The 21,777-nt window shown below is 37.5% G+C and overlaps 1 protein-coding gene across 4 annotated transcripts in view; it reads right to left on the reverse strand.

Annotated features, from left to right (window-relative positions):
- LOC102693746 (nuclear factor NF-kappa-B p105 subunit) overlaps positions 1 to 21,777 on the reverse strand; it is a 66,960-nt gene that overhangs the window by 32,841 nt on the left and 12,342 nt on the right. The window contains exons 1-5 of one of the 4 annotated variants that reach the window (XM_015345218.2): positions 18,197 to 18,500; positions 14,467 to 14,504; positions 10,545 to 10,632; positions 2,378 to 2,418; positions 1,169 to 1,267 (exon numbers count right to left, since the gene is read on the reverse strand). In XM_015345218.2, the coding sequence (XP_015200704.2) occupies positions 1,169 to 1,267; positions 2,378 to 2,418; positions 10,545 to 10,632; positions 14,467 to 14,499 (261 nt within the window). In that variant the 5' untranslated portion in view covers positions 14,500 to 14,504; positions 18,197 to 18,500. Of the gene's footprint in view, positions 1 to 1,168; positions 1,268 to 2,377; positions 2,419 to 10,544; positions 10,633 to 14,466; positions 14,505 to 14,690; positions 14,713 to 18,043; positions 18,064 to 18,196; positions 18,501 to 21,777 lie in introns of those variants that run through there. The other 3 variants (XM_015345219.2, XM_015345220.2, XM_069190909.1) reach the window with 3 other exon arrangements.

Genomic DNA, 21,777 nt, shown 5'->3' on the forward strand with positions numbered 1-21,777 from the left:
ATTGGAATTTACTTTATTATTTGTAATGTTTTAAACACAAATACACACATATATACATCATACATCATATGTAGTGTCAGCCAACTCAAACTGCAAGAGGAGAATAGACAAATCCATAAAGTAAATGAAACATCTCTTCTTATTGTACATTTGTATTTCTACTGTGAATGTAAATATTGACTTCAGCGGTTACAATGAACAGTACTTTTGCATGTCATGAAGGAACTAGAGTTCTCTATAGTCAGATTTCATCCATTCATTAATTTTAGAATTGCTTCATCCAAGTCAGGGTAAGCCAGAGCCTGTCCCGGTAAGCAACGGGTACAAGCTGAGAAACACCCTGGATGGGATGCCACCTACTTGTCTAAAAAGAAAAGGAATTGGTGGAACTTCATCACGCTAGGTTTAATGGACTCATAACGCAGCAAAGCACACAGAACAACAAATTCACATGTCTGCATTGTGATTTTACCAGACAAGCATACCACTTCAGGAATACTGTAATCCATTTGCAAAATGTACAAACCACAGAGACTGGATTTACCACACATTTAAATCAGGATCCAACTAACTGGATTACAGGGAGAAATTCCTGATTCTGATCACAATTTACTTGGCAGCGCCTCTGAATCCGACTACTCTGTAATCAGATTTGGATTTGAGTTGCCGCATAAATGTAGTTAAATATTATTTGTTGATTTATTTTTTATACTTCAAATATAGATATGATTTGGGTATACAGTACATGCTTTAATTTGGATATGTTTTAGGAACACCTGCTATCATTGCCAAATTATCAGAAGTTGCAGGGGTGAGTGACAAATGTTCGAATGATAAATTTAAATGCTATAAACTGGGTCAAAACTGGTGTAGTTTTGCCTTCCCTTGACAGAAGATTAATTCCCCTTCTCTGTTAAATACTCATCTCTCTCAGCTTCCCATAGTAAAGGTTTAAACACAACTGCCTACTCTGACAAATGTTCTTCTTCATTCATATGGCTTCAAACCACAGACTCCACAAAGGGGCAGAACCAGTACAACAAAAAGGTTAAGACTTCAACATAATGCAGCAAAACAAGCTAGTGCAGAGCTGCTTGATAAGAGTTTTTCTTAAGCTGAGGACACAATGAAACATTCCCAGGACTATGAAACCTTCCCGATCGCTTACCTTGACTTGCGGATAGGATTTCCTGTTCTTCTCACTCGAAGCACCGGGTAGCCCTCCATGGGATGGCCCTTCACACCCATAGCGAAAACGAAACCCCCTCTGCAACCCAATAATTGCATTTACTGTACTTTCTAAATGATTTTAATCATGTCAGACATTTCTATGTTTACCTTCATTCAAGGTAAGAACCCATACTGAGTCTGTTTTCAACCACTGTAGAACCACACTGCTGTATAGTAATGGTGTGTGGCCTGATAAAAAGCAAATCGGCATAGATGCAAACAATATCATCAGATTTGAAGAAAACATTTATTTCCCATTAGATTATCACTAGGAAAGCCTCTCTGACCATAACACTTGTTATTACATAACTCATGCCATACACCAAAAAGTAACTTTTCACGAAAACACTTCTAAAAAATTGTCAAAAATTCCACTATACAGAGATGCTTTAGAAAATGTTTTAGGGATATAGAAAACTGCATGAAAATTTGAAAACACTTTTTTTGTGGCAGTTTTTTTGTTTTGCTAGATATATCCGCACGGATTTTTGTTCTTCCGAGAATGGCTTCATTATTTCCCTGTGGAGTGCTGCTGGCAGCCTTCCACCCCTCTTTGAAAATTGTGTGCAGCGAAAACTGAAAACACTGTGGCGAAGGGGAATCCAATTCCTAGAAAAAGCTGCTAAATCACTGTCATAGAATTATGTTTCTCCACCCTTGCTTCATCATTCAACCCATATTTCTGGACATAACACTGTAATGGCTCAGAAATTGCTTGCAGGCATGCTGTCTACAATCACACACAGTATTTATTTAAATAAACTATACATATAAAATGTTGATATTTAAGATGCCACTTAGGTCTTTATATTGACACATTTGCATATTTTAGACTCAAAAATAAAACTAAACAAATTGTTAGGATGGTAAAAAACATTGTATAGTACCCACATCAAAGAATGTTAAAATGGCAAAGTAAAATGGTAAATTCGTATTTAAAATAGTGTACAAATACATCAACATAATTTGATTAAAATACTGTGTATATTAAGAGTGGCAACATCACTGAAAAGATTGCTTTTCTCTGGACTGGATTCCAAAGCAGCAACCACATACATTCCAGGGCTACTGTAGAGCCACATATAAGGTAGTTATCTATTTTACAGAAAGAATCACAACATCATACTAATGACTTGAAACCCCTCACCTGTTTTGGTTGTTCTATTATTTGAAGGTACGGCCCATCTGCTGTAAAAAAACAAAACAGACAATCAATAAAAGCTATAATCAAAGAATCATGTTATGCCATCATTTTAACTGTACCAGCTGCTATGACAATGCAAGAAAGACATTGATATGAGATTTCACTAAGCAGCTTGTGTTTCTGCTGGAGGCTCAATCTCGTGTCATGTTTAGTGTACAGGGGTTGAATTTGGAGTAGTATACACTCATTTTGGTCCCAATGCTAAAAGGCTGAGAACGAACTTGCCCAAGTGCTTATTGGATTTAAAGTTGTTTTACAAAGCCACTTAACATACATTAACAAGCATAAGCTAGAAAAAAGGAAAAGGTACAGTAGGTATGTTTGTTTAACATTTACTAAGTAATAAAATGTTTATTATTAACAGGTCCTGGAATTTAGGGAACTGTCCTGTGGAGAATTAAAACATTTTATGGCAAAATTTGTATGTTGGCTCCTAGTGTCTTTTTAATATTTAACCTATGAAATAATCAGTTGAACTGCTATAGAGATACAATCAGTTATGAAACGGGTGCAGGAAAAGTTGAGGAGTTGCCTTTCTTCAATCTCTTAGCAGCTAAAAGCCTAAAGCAAGCTAATTCTTAAGGATTAGTACAGATAGATTTTTTTAGATAAAATGTTTACTAAAAGATCCCAAGAAGCAAAAGTAATTGGGGCCTCAGCTTGGATGCAAGTTGAAACTGAGCTGGAACAGAAGGCACTGGGATAGTAAGGCTTAGGCAGCAAGATTCAAGAGAGAAATCTAGTCTGACAGAGAGAATCCTGCATCCTATGAAAACCACTGCTGAAACCAAAATCAAAAGCGCTTTATTTCACTTCAAACTCTTTCTCCTTATATTGGTAAGTTCCTAAAACCAAGACACTGAACGAATAAACAATCATATTGACATTTTAGTTTAAATCCATAACCACTGCATAAGAGAGCATTTATGACTAATGCAGTCATTCATGTGTAAAGGTCTGCGTTCTCAGACCTCAAGTATGATGATATTTGCATCAAATGTTTCACATTATTTGACAGATTTTCCATAATGGCACACAGAAGGAGTCTGCAGCCAATAATTTGAATTTAGGTTTCAGAGTAGCATATACTCCATCTAAAACAAGAACTTCAAATTCCTCCATGGTACCACACCAGGCATCTCCACTCAAACACAAGAGAGGTAAACACCTTCTTTGGATGAAGGCGCAGCCGTAAAGCTGCAGAGGATCGAAAGTACGTGTTTTAAATGTACAAAGAAGTGCAGGTCAGCAAAAACTGGGAGTTTTAAAAAACTTCCTCCTCATAACATTAGTGGAAAATTCTTTGAATCGACACTCTTGGTAAAAGTCTTTAAAGTCAGTGATGTCACAAAAGCTTGGAATTTAGCTTGTGTAGAGTTTCTGAAAGTCCCCGAAATGCCTCCATACAATGCTGATGCACTTTCCTGCACCTTAGCAGAGCAGGGTTCAAAAGGGGCATTCCGTCACTGATAAAGCTATATTTTATTGTACTGCAAACAATTTGCATGCATGATGTCTTTGTCTAACCTGCTGCAGATAACAAGTATGACAAATTGTCATTCCTTTCTTCACTTTGATGTGTGAGACATTAAATATGTAGACTATGTTTCAAAACATTTTTTGGGGTTTCATATGAATACCACGAAAAACACTGTTCTCTCTATCTTGAAACTGGCAGGAGGAGAGTTCAAGATTCACCTTTCAGTATGGAAACAGATATCACACATCACAAATCTCTGCAGAAAATGTTGTAAAGTAACACACAAATGTGTTAAACCCAATTTAAGCCAGTGTACTTGTTAAATTGCACTCTGGGCTTGTAATACTTGGCTTCTCCAAATTTTCCCCTTTATTTATTGGATATAATAATTTCTCACTTCTCCTTCTGAGAGCACTTCAGGGTTGGGAAATATGGATCCCTGTCTTTATATAAACTAGAGTGGGATCTCTTGGGATAAAAATCACTATACAGTGTACAAATGCAATTAATTACTATTATAGTAGGGTAAAGGTTTATATACTGAAAAGAAGAAAGAAGAAACACAAAATTTCAGCTGTTGAACATTCTTCAAGAAACCTTCAACATGAAGGCTCAACAGGCAAAATGTTGCTTTTCTTCTGTCTACTTTTTAGTGCAGAATTAACCTTTACTTGTTCCAGTAATAGTACAGCTTTCTGTGAAAGAAGCAGTAAAAAGAGTTTACAAAAATTCCGCTGATACAGGGGGACTAAACACACTTTCCTCTCTACCGCTTTACAGGTTTTACTTTAAAAACTTTCTGTAGCAATGAAACATCCAAATTTAGTAAAAAATCATACTGGCCGTTTAAAGACTTTTTAACAGCAAAAAAACTTAAAAGTAGGAAAATAACTATTGTTGTAGCAAGTGCACAGATATTTTATTGAACATTTATTGTAAAAAAAAAAGAGATGATCACAGCAAGCAAGTATACAGAAAGTACATGTGACACACGATTTTCACCAGGATGCAGATGCTGTCTTGTGGGATCGTGTCCCATTTCTCCTGTAAAACCTGGACATGTGTGTGTCAGTTCACTTGTCTGTGAGCCGGTGATATCCCAGCTCATCCTACAAGCCTTTAATAGGACTCAAATCTGGTGATTAGGCCATCTATGGAATAAATGTCACTTTCTCGTCATACAAGTAATTGTGTTACACAAGCATCGTGAATAAGTGTGTTAACCAATCACTATGAGCCCACAGGAAGGTAGCAAGTGAAGTGAAAGGACTTGATACATACAGTACAGCACCATGCTGTTAGGTTGCCATAAATCACTACCTGTTACTCAGACCATCACACTTTGCTTTCCAGTTTAACTGGTCTGATGTACACAACAAATAATGTGTAAATCTGCACATCTGTACCACACCCACTGATGTCCATCAGGGTCATCTAATGAAGAGTCAATGTATTATGTAAAGAGGCCTTGTCTCCACTGCTGATGCATCCACTGGGGTGAGTTACAGTAGTACAGTCTCCAACATATCAATTGCACAAAAGCATCTTGTTAAAGTGGTGCATTCTGTATTTTTCTTTCTTGACTGAATTAACATTAATTTAATGAACATGCCAAATATGCACACTTTCCTAAACCAAACATGGATATTGTACATAGTTTCTTTTGATGCTCAATATACATAGTATATACTTTATGTTACTCAGTCTTAGGTCTGCTGTATGTTTCATGTCTGTTAGGTATTCACTGATTCTCCTTTAGCTATTATCGGTAGCAGTGAGATTACCGTTAGTCACATTGTTATCTTAAGAAGAACATCATGGTACCAATCTAGCTACTTTAGTTATCATAGTTTGTCGTTTTAAAGGGACTACAAATGAAAGCCAAATCCTTTATAATAAACCTTAATAACCTGAATGAAATGGAAGCAGATGCTTTTCAGTGAGCAAATGTGCACAAAACTCCACTATATAAGAGGTACCTAATTTAAGGCATTATTTTAACAGGAAGCATGTTTGCCTGAGAGAACAAGCTTCCTTTTGAACAGGAAGCTGCATAGGCTTAGGGCTCACTGCCAATTACAAGTGAAATAGATTTCATCAGATACGATGCTAAATGTCTGCTCTGTTCCGTGCACTGCATTTACAGACTACAAATGTTTTCAACAGTTGTTAACCAACAGACTTCTCATCAAAGTTCTGTGTGAAAGGTTGTTTCATTCTTTAGTGCCCAGAGCTGTTATCCTTTCCGTTTGCCTGATGTACAATATTAGAATGAATAAGCACAAAAACCGTTTGAGAAGCCTTCTCATAATCTATACTTCAAGATGTTAATTTTTGCCATACAGACACAAGTCCATCCATCCATCTTCTAACCACTTTATCCAATATAGGGGTGTGGGGTAGTCTATACCAGCAAGCAATAAGTGCAAGGCAAGATACCCTGGGTGGGACACCAGCCCATCAAAGTACACACACAGACACAAACACTCACAGCAGGGCCAATTTCCCAGAAGCCAACTAACCTTACCAGTACTGTATGTCTTTGGACTATGGGAGGAAACCAGAGAACGCAAAAGAAAACCCAAGTGACGTGCAAACTCCACATAGAAAGCACCCCAGGAATTGAATCTGTATTTCACAGTTTCTGTGTAGGTTTGAATATAGCCTGTATGCAACAGCAACATCTTGAGACGAAGGTGTATTGTGTGCTATGGTGTTATGACACAATATAATTATACTAACTTTACATCAGGCAAGCCCAATTTTAATACCAAGATCACATAATCCCTTTTCTTTATTGAACTGTACAATAATTTTAAAAAGTTCTCTCTCGGGTGTTTTACAATTAATGATTTATTTACAATTAATTATGATTTCATAATTTCTGGAATATCCTTGTTACATTTTTTAATAGGAACTGTAAATCACAAACAGGAAAAAGGAACATGGAGTTCCTCTTCTCTCTTATCTGTCTTTAGGAAGTTCCAGGATTTTTTACACTCCTCTATCACAAAATTAATAAGACTGTGCTCAGCGTGCCATGCCCTGATTAGTTATGTCCATATTACTTAAATTCCTCATTTCAATTCTAAAGAAAAGCCAAGTAACAATGTGTGTCTAAATTCTGAAATGTAGCTATATTACAGTATCTTACTTATTGTATGAAAACAACAAAAAAGAAAGACCTTAGGATCCAAGGTTTATTACTAAGATTTAAACGAGTTAAATGTGGAAAACAATAACCCAGTTCATGTCAGTTCCAACTTCTAACTGAGAAAGTTGACAGAACTAGAAATATCATACTTGTTTCTCACTGGAGAGCAAATGAATGGAATCTGGCTTCTCACCGAAATTGCTTCAGAGAAGGCTTTACTAAATGTAAAAAACAGCCGCGTCTTCTACCCTGATTCAATAATGACACGTGGTCACCCACATCCTCCCTGGCTCCTTGACATGAGCGATACGTCTCAAGTACCACCAAAAACAAAAATGTACTCAAAGGTATGGAGCCTTTGCAATTATAGTAAAAGAGAAGTGAGCCACTTCATGACTGAAAATTGTACGGTGCCTTGATGAAACATGGGAAGCCTTGCGAAATAAGGAACTTGATTTCTGGGCCTTATTGTGCCAAACCCTCCACCTCATTTTGTCGAAACAAAATCTTTAAAAGGTATAAACCTCAGAAAATCTTTGAGAAGGGATGGCTGATACTGTACTTGTATGTATGAACAAACTATTGTAAAGACAAATATCCAGCATTGGAGAAGGGTATTGCTCAGAACAGGGATAAATATCCACCCTTTCCTTACAGATGTGCCCATGTATTTTCGACAATATTTGTTACACACGATGGGTTAAACACAACACCACTAGTAAGGATTTGATCAAATGTTATGGTTTAACATATTTAAACATATTTGACCCTCATCTACTCCTCAAGCAAATCCTAACAGTAGATAAAACTAACCTCATTCGATAAAGAGCACACAAAAATTCAACATTTCTATTTATTTCTTCAAAATATCAGCCAGCATTCAAGATCTGTGTGAGATTCTTAGTTCTACCATCTCAATTTAGAGGGTATGTAGAATCAGGCACACCAAAACATCACCAGCAAGTGTTATCCAACTGTATTTAAAATTAGAAATGTTGTCAGTCTGGTCTTAAACACTCAGGTATGTGATAACATGTGATGTCCAGATCACAAGAAATCTGTGAGAGTCTTAGAGAAAGAACTGGTGCTGCTTATCAGTTTGGGAAGTGTTAGGAAGCCACTTCCAAATAATACATAAAATGTCAATCATTCCACAGTAAGAAAGATAATTTAGTGATGCAGAAAATTCAAGAAAAACATTTATTTACAAAACATACTAAACTTAAATCTGGCCCAACATTAAAACAAGCCTTTAAATGATGAGGTTTTACATTAACCTTTTTAAAAATATGCTTTAAGTGTCCCTATAGTCTGTTCAACTTAATGTCTTGCAAAAGTCTTTAGACCTTTGCATAGTTTTCACATTGCTGTATTAAACTTTGCAGTCATAACCGTTGAAGCAGCAATTAATAGTACACAAGCTTGACCACACATTCAAAGCAAAAAACAATTAAGAAACGATTGACAAAAAATGGAAATTAAGTATTTTCACCCTTTGCTGATGCAAACCTAAACTGAGTGCAGAATCACTTTTAAGGAGCCATACAATTGGTTGAATACAGTAGCTAAGAATACTGGTTGTGTTGCTTTGAAGCAAAAAACACCTACAGGTACCTGTGTCTCATTCCTTTGTCAGGTAGTGTATTTCAAGCAAAGACAACCATGAAACTAAGGAGTTTTCAAAGTAAGTCAGGGATAGGACTGCTGCTGCTAAGTGTTGTCAAGTCGGTGTTGACTCATGGCGACCCTGTGGATAGTTCTCCTGAATTGCCTTCAGTCTTCAGCAAGACAGCTAATCGTTGATAGAGGGGCATCTAAGCTGTGGTTATTGTATCGATACATTGCATTACCTAGGAAAGTCTTCCTCTTTTCAGTTAGCCTTCAACCTTGCCAAGCATGAGGTCTTTTTCTAGTGATCTATCTCTTCGCATGATGTGTCCGAAGTATGAAAGTCAAAGTCTTGTCACTTGAACTTCCAGGGAAAACTTAGGATTGATCTCCCTCAATACCAATTGATTTTCAGCAGTCCACGGTATACGCAGTATTCTTCGCCATCACTATAATTCAAAGGCATCTTTTTTCTCCATTGTACAAATTTCGCATCCATATAACGTTATTGAAAATACCATGGCTTGAACAAGTCGAATCTTTGTACGCAAATATACATCTCTACACTTAAAAGATCTTGTCTAGGTCCTTCAAAGCCGTTCTGCCAAGAGCGATTCATCTTTGAATTTGAATTTGACTGCTTGTGATTTCATTGTTGATTATTGATACAAGCAAGCTGAAGTTGTCTACTATTTCTATTTCTTCTCTGTCAAGAATGAAATTATTGATTTTACCAGAGATAGGACAGGTAACTGAAAAGTAATTTCAAAAGTCATTGAAAAGCACAGGTCAGGGTTTCTCTTGGCTCACATGGTAAAGAGGACCATTAAAAAAGGCAAACTCAACACAGTGCATCACTCAGTGAAAACGAGCCCTACTGTCAAGCATGGTGGCGACAACATTATTTTATAGTTCTGTTCCTGATCAGCAGGAATCAGAAAGCATGTTAAAACCAAGTGGAAAATAGCAGGAGCAATGTAAAGGCAAATCTTAGAGGAAACAGCTAAAAATGTGACAAAAATTTACTTTTCAAGGCTAAAACTACACTAGAGTGGCTTAAGAAGAAAAAAATGTGTCCCTGAGTGTCAAACCCAAAGTCCTTGCATAACTCCTCTTGAGAATCTACAGTGCTGAAACACTTGTAAAATGCTGCCCATTAGTGATCCCCTAGCAAACTGAGAGAGCTTTACAAAATGGCACAACATAGGGTCTGAATACCATCGAAAGAGACTATTCTGTATACAATAATATTAGAAGTGTCCATCTTACTGTGGTGGGAAATACAGTACTTCTTTAAAAGGGGCTATATTGTTTCTTTGGCACACACATTGACAAAGGTGCTTTTTATTGAGTTTTTATTATGATCTACTACAAAAGAAAGCTTCTATTTTCTGTTTACAAAATTATTTTGCCCAAACACATATGATTCAACTTTTGGATGAATATACATTCACATAGATTCACAGAACTTAAAAAAATATATTTACTGCTTGTAAAAAGAACACTGAAACAGGGTTATTAATTATAATATGTACTCATGTAAAGTGAAAATCTGCTGTTAAGACACAATAACAAACTACTCACTTTCTTGTTTCTTGTTTTGATTTTTTATTGATCTGTTTTACCAAATCTTTTTTTATAGTAATATTTATATTTTAATGCTAATGCTATAAATATTATAAATATGAATATACATTTCAAATAACATTAAATATTTTTCATACAAGTTGCCTCATTTTGCATGAAGCAGGCATGGTGGATGAAATCCCCATTTTTTTTTCTCCAAAAACCAAGCAGTACTAACAAGAATCACACTTACCTGTTATGAAAAGCTGGTACTGTATATTAAAACAGAGCTTTGTTCTTACCTACTCTTAGTGAGTTAGTAGGTGGCATAGCGGTGAAATTAAAAGTCTCCATTCCCATTAAGGGAGTAAATGTCTCCATGTCAAAAATCTGTGAAAACAGAAAGAAATGGTGTTAAATGGCTGTGGTGAATGAATTGGAGGATTTATATTTCTTTCACAATATGTAGCATGATCTACAGTACAACTGTTGGTAAACAGTACTACAACGAAGATCCTTTAAGAAGACAGGAAAAGAACAGTAGCTACATCCTGAGCTACAGAAGGGGACCCAGTTAATGTTAAAGAGGAACTGCAATGTTATTTTTATATTTCGGGGTTAGAAAGCATCAGTATTGATGAGTGTATTTCAAACCACAATGAAAGTAAAATGTACACAGTAACATGTAAAATCTCCAATTTATATCACAACATAGATTAAATTTCCAGGCATGCGCAGCATCATATTCTGCAATTCAGAGCAAGGCAACAAAACAAGATGTATCCACACGTCTAGTTGCACAAATGACTACCGTATTCATAGTATCCATCCAACGTCCATTCTTGAACTGCTTTAGCCGATACAGGGTTGAAGGGGAGCCAGAGCCTGTTCGGGCCAGCAAGTGGGCACAAGGCAGCATGCATTAACATACATTGTGTGCGCAAGTTGTGCGCAAGGACCAGTTTTCCCAGAAACTGGAGCATCTTGAGGACACCAAAGTGAACATGGGGGGATGTCACCGGCCAAGTGACCAGCCTTGGCTCAAAAAAAAAGAAACTCCCACAAAGCAGTCTTCAAATGCAAACAAAACTGGATTTATTGCCATCAAAATAGGGATAACAGAAAAAAACCTTCACAGGAGTACTCCGCGCACCTTTCCTCCAAAGCACCCTTCTCCATACATGTTGTCCAACACAACACAATACTCCAACGGGGAACACTGAAGTGATTTTAGGGGAACAACAAAAAGGGCAAGTATCATTCACACTTCATTCATATCACATACACTCTCTCAAACACACCAGAAGGGTAGGGGGAAGTATTGGAGTATTTCACATTCAGAAAGAAAAAAATAACAAGCACTCTGTCACAGGGGATAACATAAAAACTCAACACTGATAGCACTGCAGGTCCAACATTGAACCCAGGTCACCACCTCTGCAAGGCAACAAAGCTAACCACTGCACCACTGTGCCACCTTGTATTCATATCCTGTTTCTTAAATTAATTTAAGTGATTGCAAGTATTGTCTTTTGCTAAACCATTAACCTATTAGTTATGTCTACTGCTGTTTATTTACTATGCTTGTGACAATAAGACTGAAATAATGCTTAACAAAAACAGATACTGTGACATAAAAAAATTAAATGGGATTAAGAACCATGAACAGAGGAGATCCATAAATAGAGGCATAATTTAATCATTAAAAAGCATTTTACACTAAGATCCTATTCCTTCGAGGAGTGTTCCAATCTCCACAATTAACAGCATAATCAGCAGAATCCTCAACATTTTTTTCTTCCCTAAAAGTGTATTTGCTCTAGATTTAACTTAATTAAACACAACTACACCATCCTTTTACAACTTTTGCTTTATTTCTAAAGAAGAGCTATTTATTGAATGTCTGATTCTTTTAATTTATTTTCATTATACTCACAAACATACTTAGGGGATCAGAAGGAAGTCTAGGTAGTCCTCTGACCCACACACCTTCAAGTATTTGTCTTTTAACACAGCTCTGTCCTCTGTGCAGCTCCATACTGGAGGTTCAGAGCAGATTGGAGAAAAGGCACCTCCCTCACAGACAAAACACATGCCTGCAAGCTTCTGGGAGGTACTGTTTAGCCAGGAGCCAAGACAGTCCTAGCTGACTAATCCCACCCCACCTTTGGTAGCAATCAGTGAATTGTGAGTTGCATCTTGGGGAGTCCCAGTCACAGTTGGCTAGTGACATGATCCAGGCTCAAACCCATGATCACAGAGCTTAACCTGTGCTCGGGCAAGTACCTTGACTGGTTGAGTTGCTTGGGAGGCACCCAAACAGTTCAACCTGCTCAGAACAGCGCATGTGGAAACAACAGGAAACGTCACACCCTCCAAATAATGTTTTGTAAAAAAACATGAAATAGTTTTAAAAAAAAGATTTAGTTCCTGTTCGTCTACATGAGGCACATGACAGAAAACTGACTTTCTTAATTCGTTTTGTCCGAATTTTATATCCCACCGATCATATGAAATACAATTTGCTACCGCACCTGGCATCGTTCTTGACTAAGAATGTCATGCAGCTTGCACCATGCTATATCTATAAAATACAGTGTTATAATGTACTGTATATAATGGAACAAGTAAAGGTTTATTCCATGCTGAAAAGAGAAGAAAAGAAACAATGTTTCAGCTGTGGAGCCTTCTTCGGGTGTGAACAGAGCAGAGTCACGTGAAGAAGGCTACACAGTCAAAATGTTCTTCTTTTCTTCTCTTTTCAGCATGGAATAAACCAAACCTTTACTTGTTCCTTTGTAGCCTACACATGCAGATGTAGCTACCTACTTGAACGACTAATGTCTATAATGTTCCAATCATTCTCAACAAGGTTCAAGTAACTGATGATCATGATCCTGGAGTGACAGAATGAAAATCAGAAGCCAGCTCTATCTTAGACCTTCACAACTTAATCGAACCATTTAAGCAGACAAGCAGTCAAATCAACATTTGTTTTCTGATGCTCACTGAAAGATGCGTTGGAAAAACCAGCAGGAATCCAGCAGGATTCCAGCACTTGAGGGTCTGAGTAGCCTATCCCTGAAAGAAAAGGATGTTTGATGGTCAACTCATCATCTGCTTTGCTTCAGGATAAAGAATAATGATCTTGTAACAGTGTAGTTGTGCACTGCCACCATCAACAAGAAGTCACACTTTCGGGGAATATATTTCAACACACAACTAACAACAAAGAGAAAGGAGTTCTATACGAAAAGGACTTATCTGAATTTACACCAGCCTGATCTTTTAAACAAATAGAGGTTAATTCCACACTGAAAAGTAGAAAGAAGGAAGGCATTTACAGACCTTAAGAAGACTCCAAAGGCACAATGTTGTACTTTTTCTTCTTTCTCTCTGCTTCTCCACATGGACTTAACCCTTGCCTGTTTACTGACTGCATGGTGATGCAGCTTCCCATTCAAACATCTTACATGATTCGTTTATCTGTCTGTGTGGTCAAACTGGACACAATGGAGAGACGCACCAAAACCAATGCGACTGAGCAATAATGTGGAAAAACAGACTTGGACCAGAGGATAAACTCCAAGAACAATTGTGGCAAAAACCCATGCAAACACAGGGAGGATTTTCAAATTTCACACAGATAGGGACCCACAGACCCTGATGTTGTGAAGCAGCAGGCTTGTGTGTGCTGTTTAATAAGAACATAAGAAACAAGGGCCATACGGCTCATCTGTCCCATTTTATTAATTAGTAGATTCATGATCCAAGGATCTCATCTAGCCGTCTCTTAAAGGAAGCCAGAGTATCAGCTTTAACCACGTGGTTGGGAGGCTTGTTCCATACTCTCACAACCCATCGTCCACAACCTTTAACCAATAGTATTTCTAGTAGAAAAACCATATAGATAAAAAGGGTGATGAGACGTGCCAGAAATAATCCTCTGCTTCAGTATGAAACTGACACAGTCCAAAATTTTGGTTCTAAAGCATAGAGAGGGATGAAATTAAATCACTGGAGCTCTGCAGTGTACAGATACATATTACTAAATCTATCAGCATGCCACCAAAATAGTAGGCTACAGATTATTTAAAATATATAGTATATATGCTGTACAGACTGGTATATAGTACATCATTTTTTTACCATTTCAAGTCTTGTGCTGGACAAACAAAAACAAAAATTACTAATCAAATCAGCTTCTCTTATACTGATACTTACACCTCCTTGGAGATAAGGGTCTTCTTCAGCCATTGTGTCTGGGGGAAAAAAAAGAGATTCCGCTGTGATCATCCTCCAGATATTAGCAGCTCAGATATTCTTCTTTCAACATGAGCAGTTGTGAGGGTTAAAGTGACATATTGTCTATTTATTCCACTTTGTAACTTGAAGAACTGGTATAATTTGTAGAATTGTTTTGCAGGAACTCATCATAACTTTCTCACCTGTGCTTGAAAACGTGCTTGTAGGCTCCCTCTGTGCTTTTCGCTACTCCTATTCATGAAGAACAAATGCCTTAAAATTAACTCAACAGTGGATATATCACTGTGTGTTCAAGAAGAAATGAACATTATTCAGATCTTCCTGTTACATCAGCCCTGACATAAATGCATTTCCTGCCATTAGTATTCTGTATGATTTTCTGGTGTTTCTTCTTTGATTCCTTTTTGGCACAAAAACGTAACTTCAGTATGACAAAACCTTTCTGAAAAATTATTGCTAGAAAGCGATCAGTGGAAATTTGTGTGCATTACCAAAAAGGAAAAATCTATATGCTCTCAACTCCCACACTGAGCCAACACAATGCACACTATTCTTGTTGCACGTCTACCAGGAGGGCTGCTTTTCAGATATTTATTCCACCACATTCTGTTCCGTTCTAGATTCATAGACAACCAGCTCATCTCATTGCCCCCCTGGGTTTCTGTTCATAACTGCAATGGTTTCGAAATCTAATCTGTTGGCAAAATTCAATGTTAACCTAAACAAAAAAAAAAAACATTCACCAAAAGTGGAACACGGAAAATCTAAAAGCTGTTCCCCTAATGAAACATCTAAAACGCAGACCGATTGGGTAATTTTACTCCTGTGTACAGAATTACTAATGCAGCAGCCATTAGCAAAGCTGTTCTTATGACAAGCCAGCTGGACTGCTCATATAAGAGCACTTCAAGTTCAGGTGATTCAATCGTTTATCAATAATTGTCCCACAGACAGTTAAACAACATGTTCATGCACATACATCCATCTACATCCCTTCTTAGAAAATTGAATTGACATCGATAAATACAATTGAGCAGACATGATGAACTGCGAAGCACAGTGCTCCAGTTCTGATTTAAATCGCTACATGATCAATTAAAAAAAGACTCGCCAGTTAGTATGGCATCATCACAGCTTGCATTTATGATGAGAAAGTGTAGGCAGGTCCTCTGAAAATGTAGGAGTGACTCCAACCTTTGCGCCATTTAGCTTTTAACACGTCACAAGCTACACAGTTCCCCAGTGCAGGTTCAGCACCAAATCCTTCGGAGGCAGGCCAGAAACCGCATTGCAAGCCATTGGGGTCGCTATGGTGCCAAAAGCCAAGACAGGCAACTAACTATCCTCGGCAGTGCTCAGTCAATCGTCTGCCATCTCTTGGGGAGTCCCTGACAAAGCCAGCTAGTGACAAGACCCGGGTTTGATCCCGTGGTCATAAGGCTCCATCTGTGTTCAGGAGAACATCTTTATGAGTGTTCGAAGGGTCTGAATTACACCAATAAAGCCTTGAATGAGACATGAAACAACACTGGAGAGGCCCAGATAAGCACCTCACGCATTATAACACCAAATCCCATTGTCTTTACTTCCCATCAATTCTACTTCTATATGAATGCAAATCGTAGTACCTTGTGGTTCCCCAACTTCACCAAAAGCAGAAAAATTCCCATTCCTTTCAAACCCTTAAAACTAAATTAAAACAGCAGAAATAAATCAACATACAAAATATATCACAGCACATGGCATAGACTCTTAAATGATCTGTATTTGAAGTGAAAATGTTACCTATTCTTAAAACCATAAAACAATTACTTTTCTATAGATAAAATCAACTATTTGTTTTATTTTCAGTGAAATCATAATGAAAGGGAAGGTAAATCAGCAAGAAACCTGATAAAATAAACAAACTTGGTATTCCAATGGATACTTAGGGAACTTAACACTTTTGTTAGAAAAACTACAGTAAAGGAAAAATAATTTTTAAGTTCCTTTTATCTTTCCACACTGAATGAACTCCACACAGCTAACTAAACGCAACATGACTGCTTGTGTGCAGTCTGAAGGAGGCAGGAGCTTCTCCTCTTCAGAGGAGAATGTGGCAAGAAATGTTGAGCTTTTGCACACTTTCCAGAAATGTTTGACAAGTCATTAACTATTTGACATTTTCACCAAGAGCATAACCTGCTTTTCGTGAATACCTGCTGCAAAATAAGCTGAAAAAAATATATGTGCAAAGAGGCAATTAGTTGAATCGGTGACAAATCTGCTTAATGCATCAAATCAATTAAAAACCCCTGGTTGTGCAAGTGGTAAGATCTGTTGAAGCTGGTCAAGTTGAAGCTTGACTAGCTTCAACTTGACTAGTTGAAGCTAGTCAAGTCAATATACTCGAGTCCTAGGACCACAACAAAGAGGACCATTCAGTTTTATGGCCTCTGTCTTTCTGTGTATGGAAACACAACAATACAGAAAATATAAATAACACTTGCCAAGTGATGTGGTATGTTTTGGAAAGAAAAATTAGCTAAAAAACAAAACACACGAGTTATTTGATGGGTTGTGTGCAAACTCTGCACCACTACCAAATGGTAAAGGTCTCAGAAAATCAGTCCCTATGGAGATTAGCTGAATTATAAACAATATTAAAAGTAACGATAGTTAAAATAAAGCCAGTTGCTCTGTTTTTAAAATTGATGTGACTAGAAGTACGTCTGTTTCACGACACAATATAGAGCTGTTGTTTTGGTAATGTTAACACTATTCTTTCCTAGACACATCAGCTTTTCCACGCCTCACCAAACATTGACAATGATGGAAATATTTATTTTCATCCTGATTCGTTGGCTAACAACGTCTTCTAGGGGGGGAACAGAAGCGTTCACTGTATACCTTATTTAAAGATAAGTTTCTGGGAGTTTCAGTCTTCCGCAGTCCGCAATCTTCAAACTGAATGATGAAAATATATAACAGCTACAGCACTTCAAATGTTAAACCACACCTGCCAAAGTTAGCATGATGCGGGCATTCCGCTAGTTTCTGTTTTTGAACGGGTGTTTACAGCTGAATGACGAAGCATCGATTCACAAAGCTTTTTAACACTTAAAAGTTTCCCCGTTACAAAATTAGCGTTAGAAAAAAAGATTTTACAGAATGACGTAAAATGGTGCTTCGACTTCTTCCCAACTTCTCACTGCAAAAGTTATCTCTGTTTTAGCATAAAGCATTAAGCGTTGAATCACTGCAACAAAATAATAATAAACACGTCGTTTCGAATACTCATGTAAATCAGTGGTAATATTTGTAAAACTCAGAAGGACGTCCACATACCCCCCAAAAACAGGAAAAAAAACACCGACTAAGAACGCAGTAAAGTCAATTTTCACAAAAGGTCTAGCCGTTTCGCCTTCATATGCATTTCCAGAGATAATTTCTTCTCTTTGTTTAGCAATAAGCCATCACATACATTACTGTTGTTTTTAAATCCACCGGTTTAAATGTTAAATTCAGGCCATTATAAAAACAAAACAAGATCTACCTCCTTTCTTTCAGTTTTCTTAATGAGGAAGTAGACGTCACAATGCGCCAATAGGCATAAATAGTTGCGAAAGGCTAAGAACCCAAAATTTGGCAACAGAAATCTTTAATTCGTGTGTATGCATTCGGTTTTGATGTAGATGAAGCGGCTTACCTTCTTAGTTGCACGTTTCCAGAATTAGAAAGATGGGTAAAAGAAGTGCAGTCCCAATGCTAAGATACAGGCGTGAGTTACCAATTATTGCGCCATGTCTTCTGTCTGGTGCATTAAATCTGACACACCAGGTATGAAAAGTTGATTCCTAGTATTTGTGTACAATAAATAAAATAAATAAATATAAACTCGTATTAAAAAAAAATCGATATCTGTGTTCAACAGAAACAATTACTCTATCTGAACGAATTAACAAATGTATCTAGCCCCCAGCGTGTTTGTAACCAATTTGACTTCCTTGCTGGAAATTCCCAGTGACGTAGAGCCGCCAAGAGAATGATGCCCCCTGGCGGCGGCGAGCCCTGGAATTCCCAAAATAAAAAATAGTTTCGAATTAACTTCTGTGATTAAGACCATTAAAACGGTCGACGAATAATAAGTACGGTACCTGTTAATATCCTTTGTGAGTTGTTTTAGATCAAGAACAATTAACTAAACCACATAACTTCCAAAATCGATATAATGAAACGTTTTACATGGTGTGTTACCATTATCAGCCTCCTCCTCATTACAGATCGTTTCTAGTGTAAAATGTACTAATAACAAATTACTGAGAACTTCTACACAGTTTCCGTCAAAGGTTAAATAATAACGCTTACCACAGTGATTTAGATGTCAAAGGCAATATAGAAATATTTTTGTGTACATTTCAAAAGTGTCAATGAAAATACAGATGTAAAACATCATGTTGTGTGACAACAATCATTAATAAAAGTTTAAGTATTGTACCCTTATAACTATTAACGGTTCTATTAAAGAAAATAGGTGTGTTTATTGTCAAAGGGCAGCAGGTGTATTAAGTGTTTTCCCACTTCTACACACAATATCAAATACATTTGACTATTTGCACAGCATAACACAATATTTGCATTTTAACTGACATCAGGTTTCTTGATTTTTTTTACTTTGTAAATATTTGACGTTATTTTAACTAGTAACTCTTTCACAGTTTTTCCTATGACAATTTAAAAGCTGTTAACATTGAAATCAAAATACAACCAGTCATATGTATTTCATAACTGCGTTGTTGCGGTCAGAGGTGACGGTAGGCCTGTCCATTGAAGACAGCAATCCGGGCGCCACGCAAATTTCACACAAAATGAAACCATTGCTAGAACCAAAGTCAAGAGCCACTGTGAATCCCAAATGCATCCAAATTTTAATTTAGACTTAAATTGTGTGAATAACAATGTTCACGTTTTAAAAAGTATGAATTGTACCGTATGCAGTGCCACAGACCCAAACACTTTTCTGGGTGCAATCAATTAAATCTTAGCAAAAATTGCTCAGAAAAATCAAAAACTAAACTACGTTGATGGTATAATTATTCGTCCCTTTGCTGCTAGAAGAAATGAATTTGTTTAGGTGCACAAATTTGGAGAAGTCACACAATTAATTTAATAGCTCTGTCTCTGTACAGAAGTAGTGATTTACATTATTTCAGAATAAATGCATAAGTTCCATCAGTCAGGTATTGAATTTCAAGCAAAGATTCAACTATGAAGATCAAGGAGATTTCAAAACAACTCCAGGATAAAGTTATAAAAGGACTAAATCAGCAGGGTATGGAAAATTCTCTTTATCATTAAGAAGTGGAAGGTGAATCATAACACACAGGTATTTATTATAGGAACAGGTAAAGGTTTATTCCATGGTGAAAGGAAAAGAAAAGAGACACAATGTTTCAGCTGTGGAGCCTTCTTCAGGTGTTTGGGAGAGAGGGAAACTGGCAGTTAATAAAGCATGAGAGAACAAGAGAGATTAGTTGAGAGGAGGCAGGGAGCAGGGTCAAAGGAGTATCCACAACCTGGGAGAACTGGAAGAGAGGTGTGAAGTCAAAACCTGCACATGAAAAAAAAATGACTAGCACGAAGCAACTCTTTCGTTGAGAGAAGGGGAAAGGCGTGATCCTAGTTTCAGGATAATTTTGGTTTCAGGTGTCTTTCTGTAATAGGAGTTCTGAAACCCCTCTGTGGGGACACAGACAGAGAGATCAGTGTGATCATGGCCATTAGAGGGGAAACGGGAAACTATGGGCTTGAAGAGATCTTTGATCCTCTCAGCCCTGACATGTTGACCGAAACAATCTCCCAGTCTCCTTCCTGTTTCACCAATGTAAATAGATGGGCATTTTCAGTAAGAGATGCAGCAAATGAGGTTGCTGGAAATACAAGATGTCATCTGAGTGATCCGGAATTGTCCAGAGGGGCCTGGTTTTGGATATGTATTTAAAGGCGATGCAGCGAGTTCTGTTGCAGGAGAAAGTATCTGGTGTGGATGATTGCTGAAGGTGGTCAAGGGAGCTGTGAACATGAAGGTTGTGCAGATTAGGTGGTCGGAGATATGAGATGTTGGGGTAGTCAGAAAAGAGGGTACCAGTGGAGGGATCACTGTGTACATTCGGGATGCTGTCATTAGTGGTCCTGGGGATAGAAAAGGTGTTGGGGTGGTAGGGAAGCTGTGAGTCAGGGAGTTTCTAATTGGGTTGATGATCCAAGGGCTACTTTTGGCTCAGGACAGACCCCTGTTAATAACATGGGTGGTATAATTTTATTTAATAAAATAAATATCTAAAGTATTTATTAGATCCAGTTGTCACCCCCATACTAAACTGCCAGTCAAGAAGGAAACTACGTAGGTATTCCACAGTATAAGATATAGTAATTCTGAGAAAGCTACAGTACATAAAAAGAGAAAATCACACTGGTTCCATAATAACACGCTCATTCTACAAGGCTGGCAAGGAAGGCAGAGCTGGAAAGACAGAGTGTGAGCAAGTTTGTGAAGAGGAATGGCCAAAGCATACGTCATCCTGGACCTTAAAGCTGATACTTACTCAAAGAGACTTAGAGACTTACTCAGCTGTAACTGTTGCCAATTGTTTCTGTGGATTTCCTCTGGGTGCTCCAGTTTCCTCTCACAGTCCAAAGACATACTGGTACAGTAGGTTAAGTGGCTTTTGGGAAAGTTGACCAGTGTGTCTTCACGTTTCTGTGTGTGCAGTAATGAACTAGCACCCCATCCAGGATATGCCCTGTCTTGTGCCCATTACTTGCCAGGATATGCTCCGCCTTTTGTATCGGATGAAGTGGTTAGAAAAAGGATAGATAGTTTACCCCATTGCCTTAGATAAAATTACTTTAGATATGGACTTTGACTTCCTTAATGTTCTGCCTTCAGTCAAGAGGTAAACAATTTTTCATTTACCCACCTGATTGGCTGCTCATACACAACAGCTGCTAAACATCACTTGAGTGGGTGCTGGACGTCACTGATTGATGAAATGGGTGACCTTTATAGTATGTGTGAAGAGTTTTTGGATGAAAAATACAAAACAAAGGTAAGTAATTAGTGTTATCAAAAATACCTGTAGCTACAGCGTTTCATAGAAGTTCAGACTCCCTTTTGAAAATCACAGCATAATTTCATTTTAGAGAGAATATTATGTGCACAGTGATTTGAACCAAACAATGTGCTCAATATCATGAGTCAAACAGGCAACTACCTTTCCTCTTCTGTCA

The sequence above is a fragment of the Lepisosteus oculatus genome, chromosome 1 (assembly GCF_040954835.1).
Source record: "Lepisosteus oculatus isolate fLepOcu1 chromosome 1, fLepOcu1.hap2, whole genome shotgun sequence".
Lineage (NCBI taxonomy): Eukaryota > Metazoa > Chordata > Actinopteri > Semionotiformes > Lepisosteidae > Lepisosteus > Lepisosteus oculatus.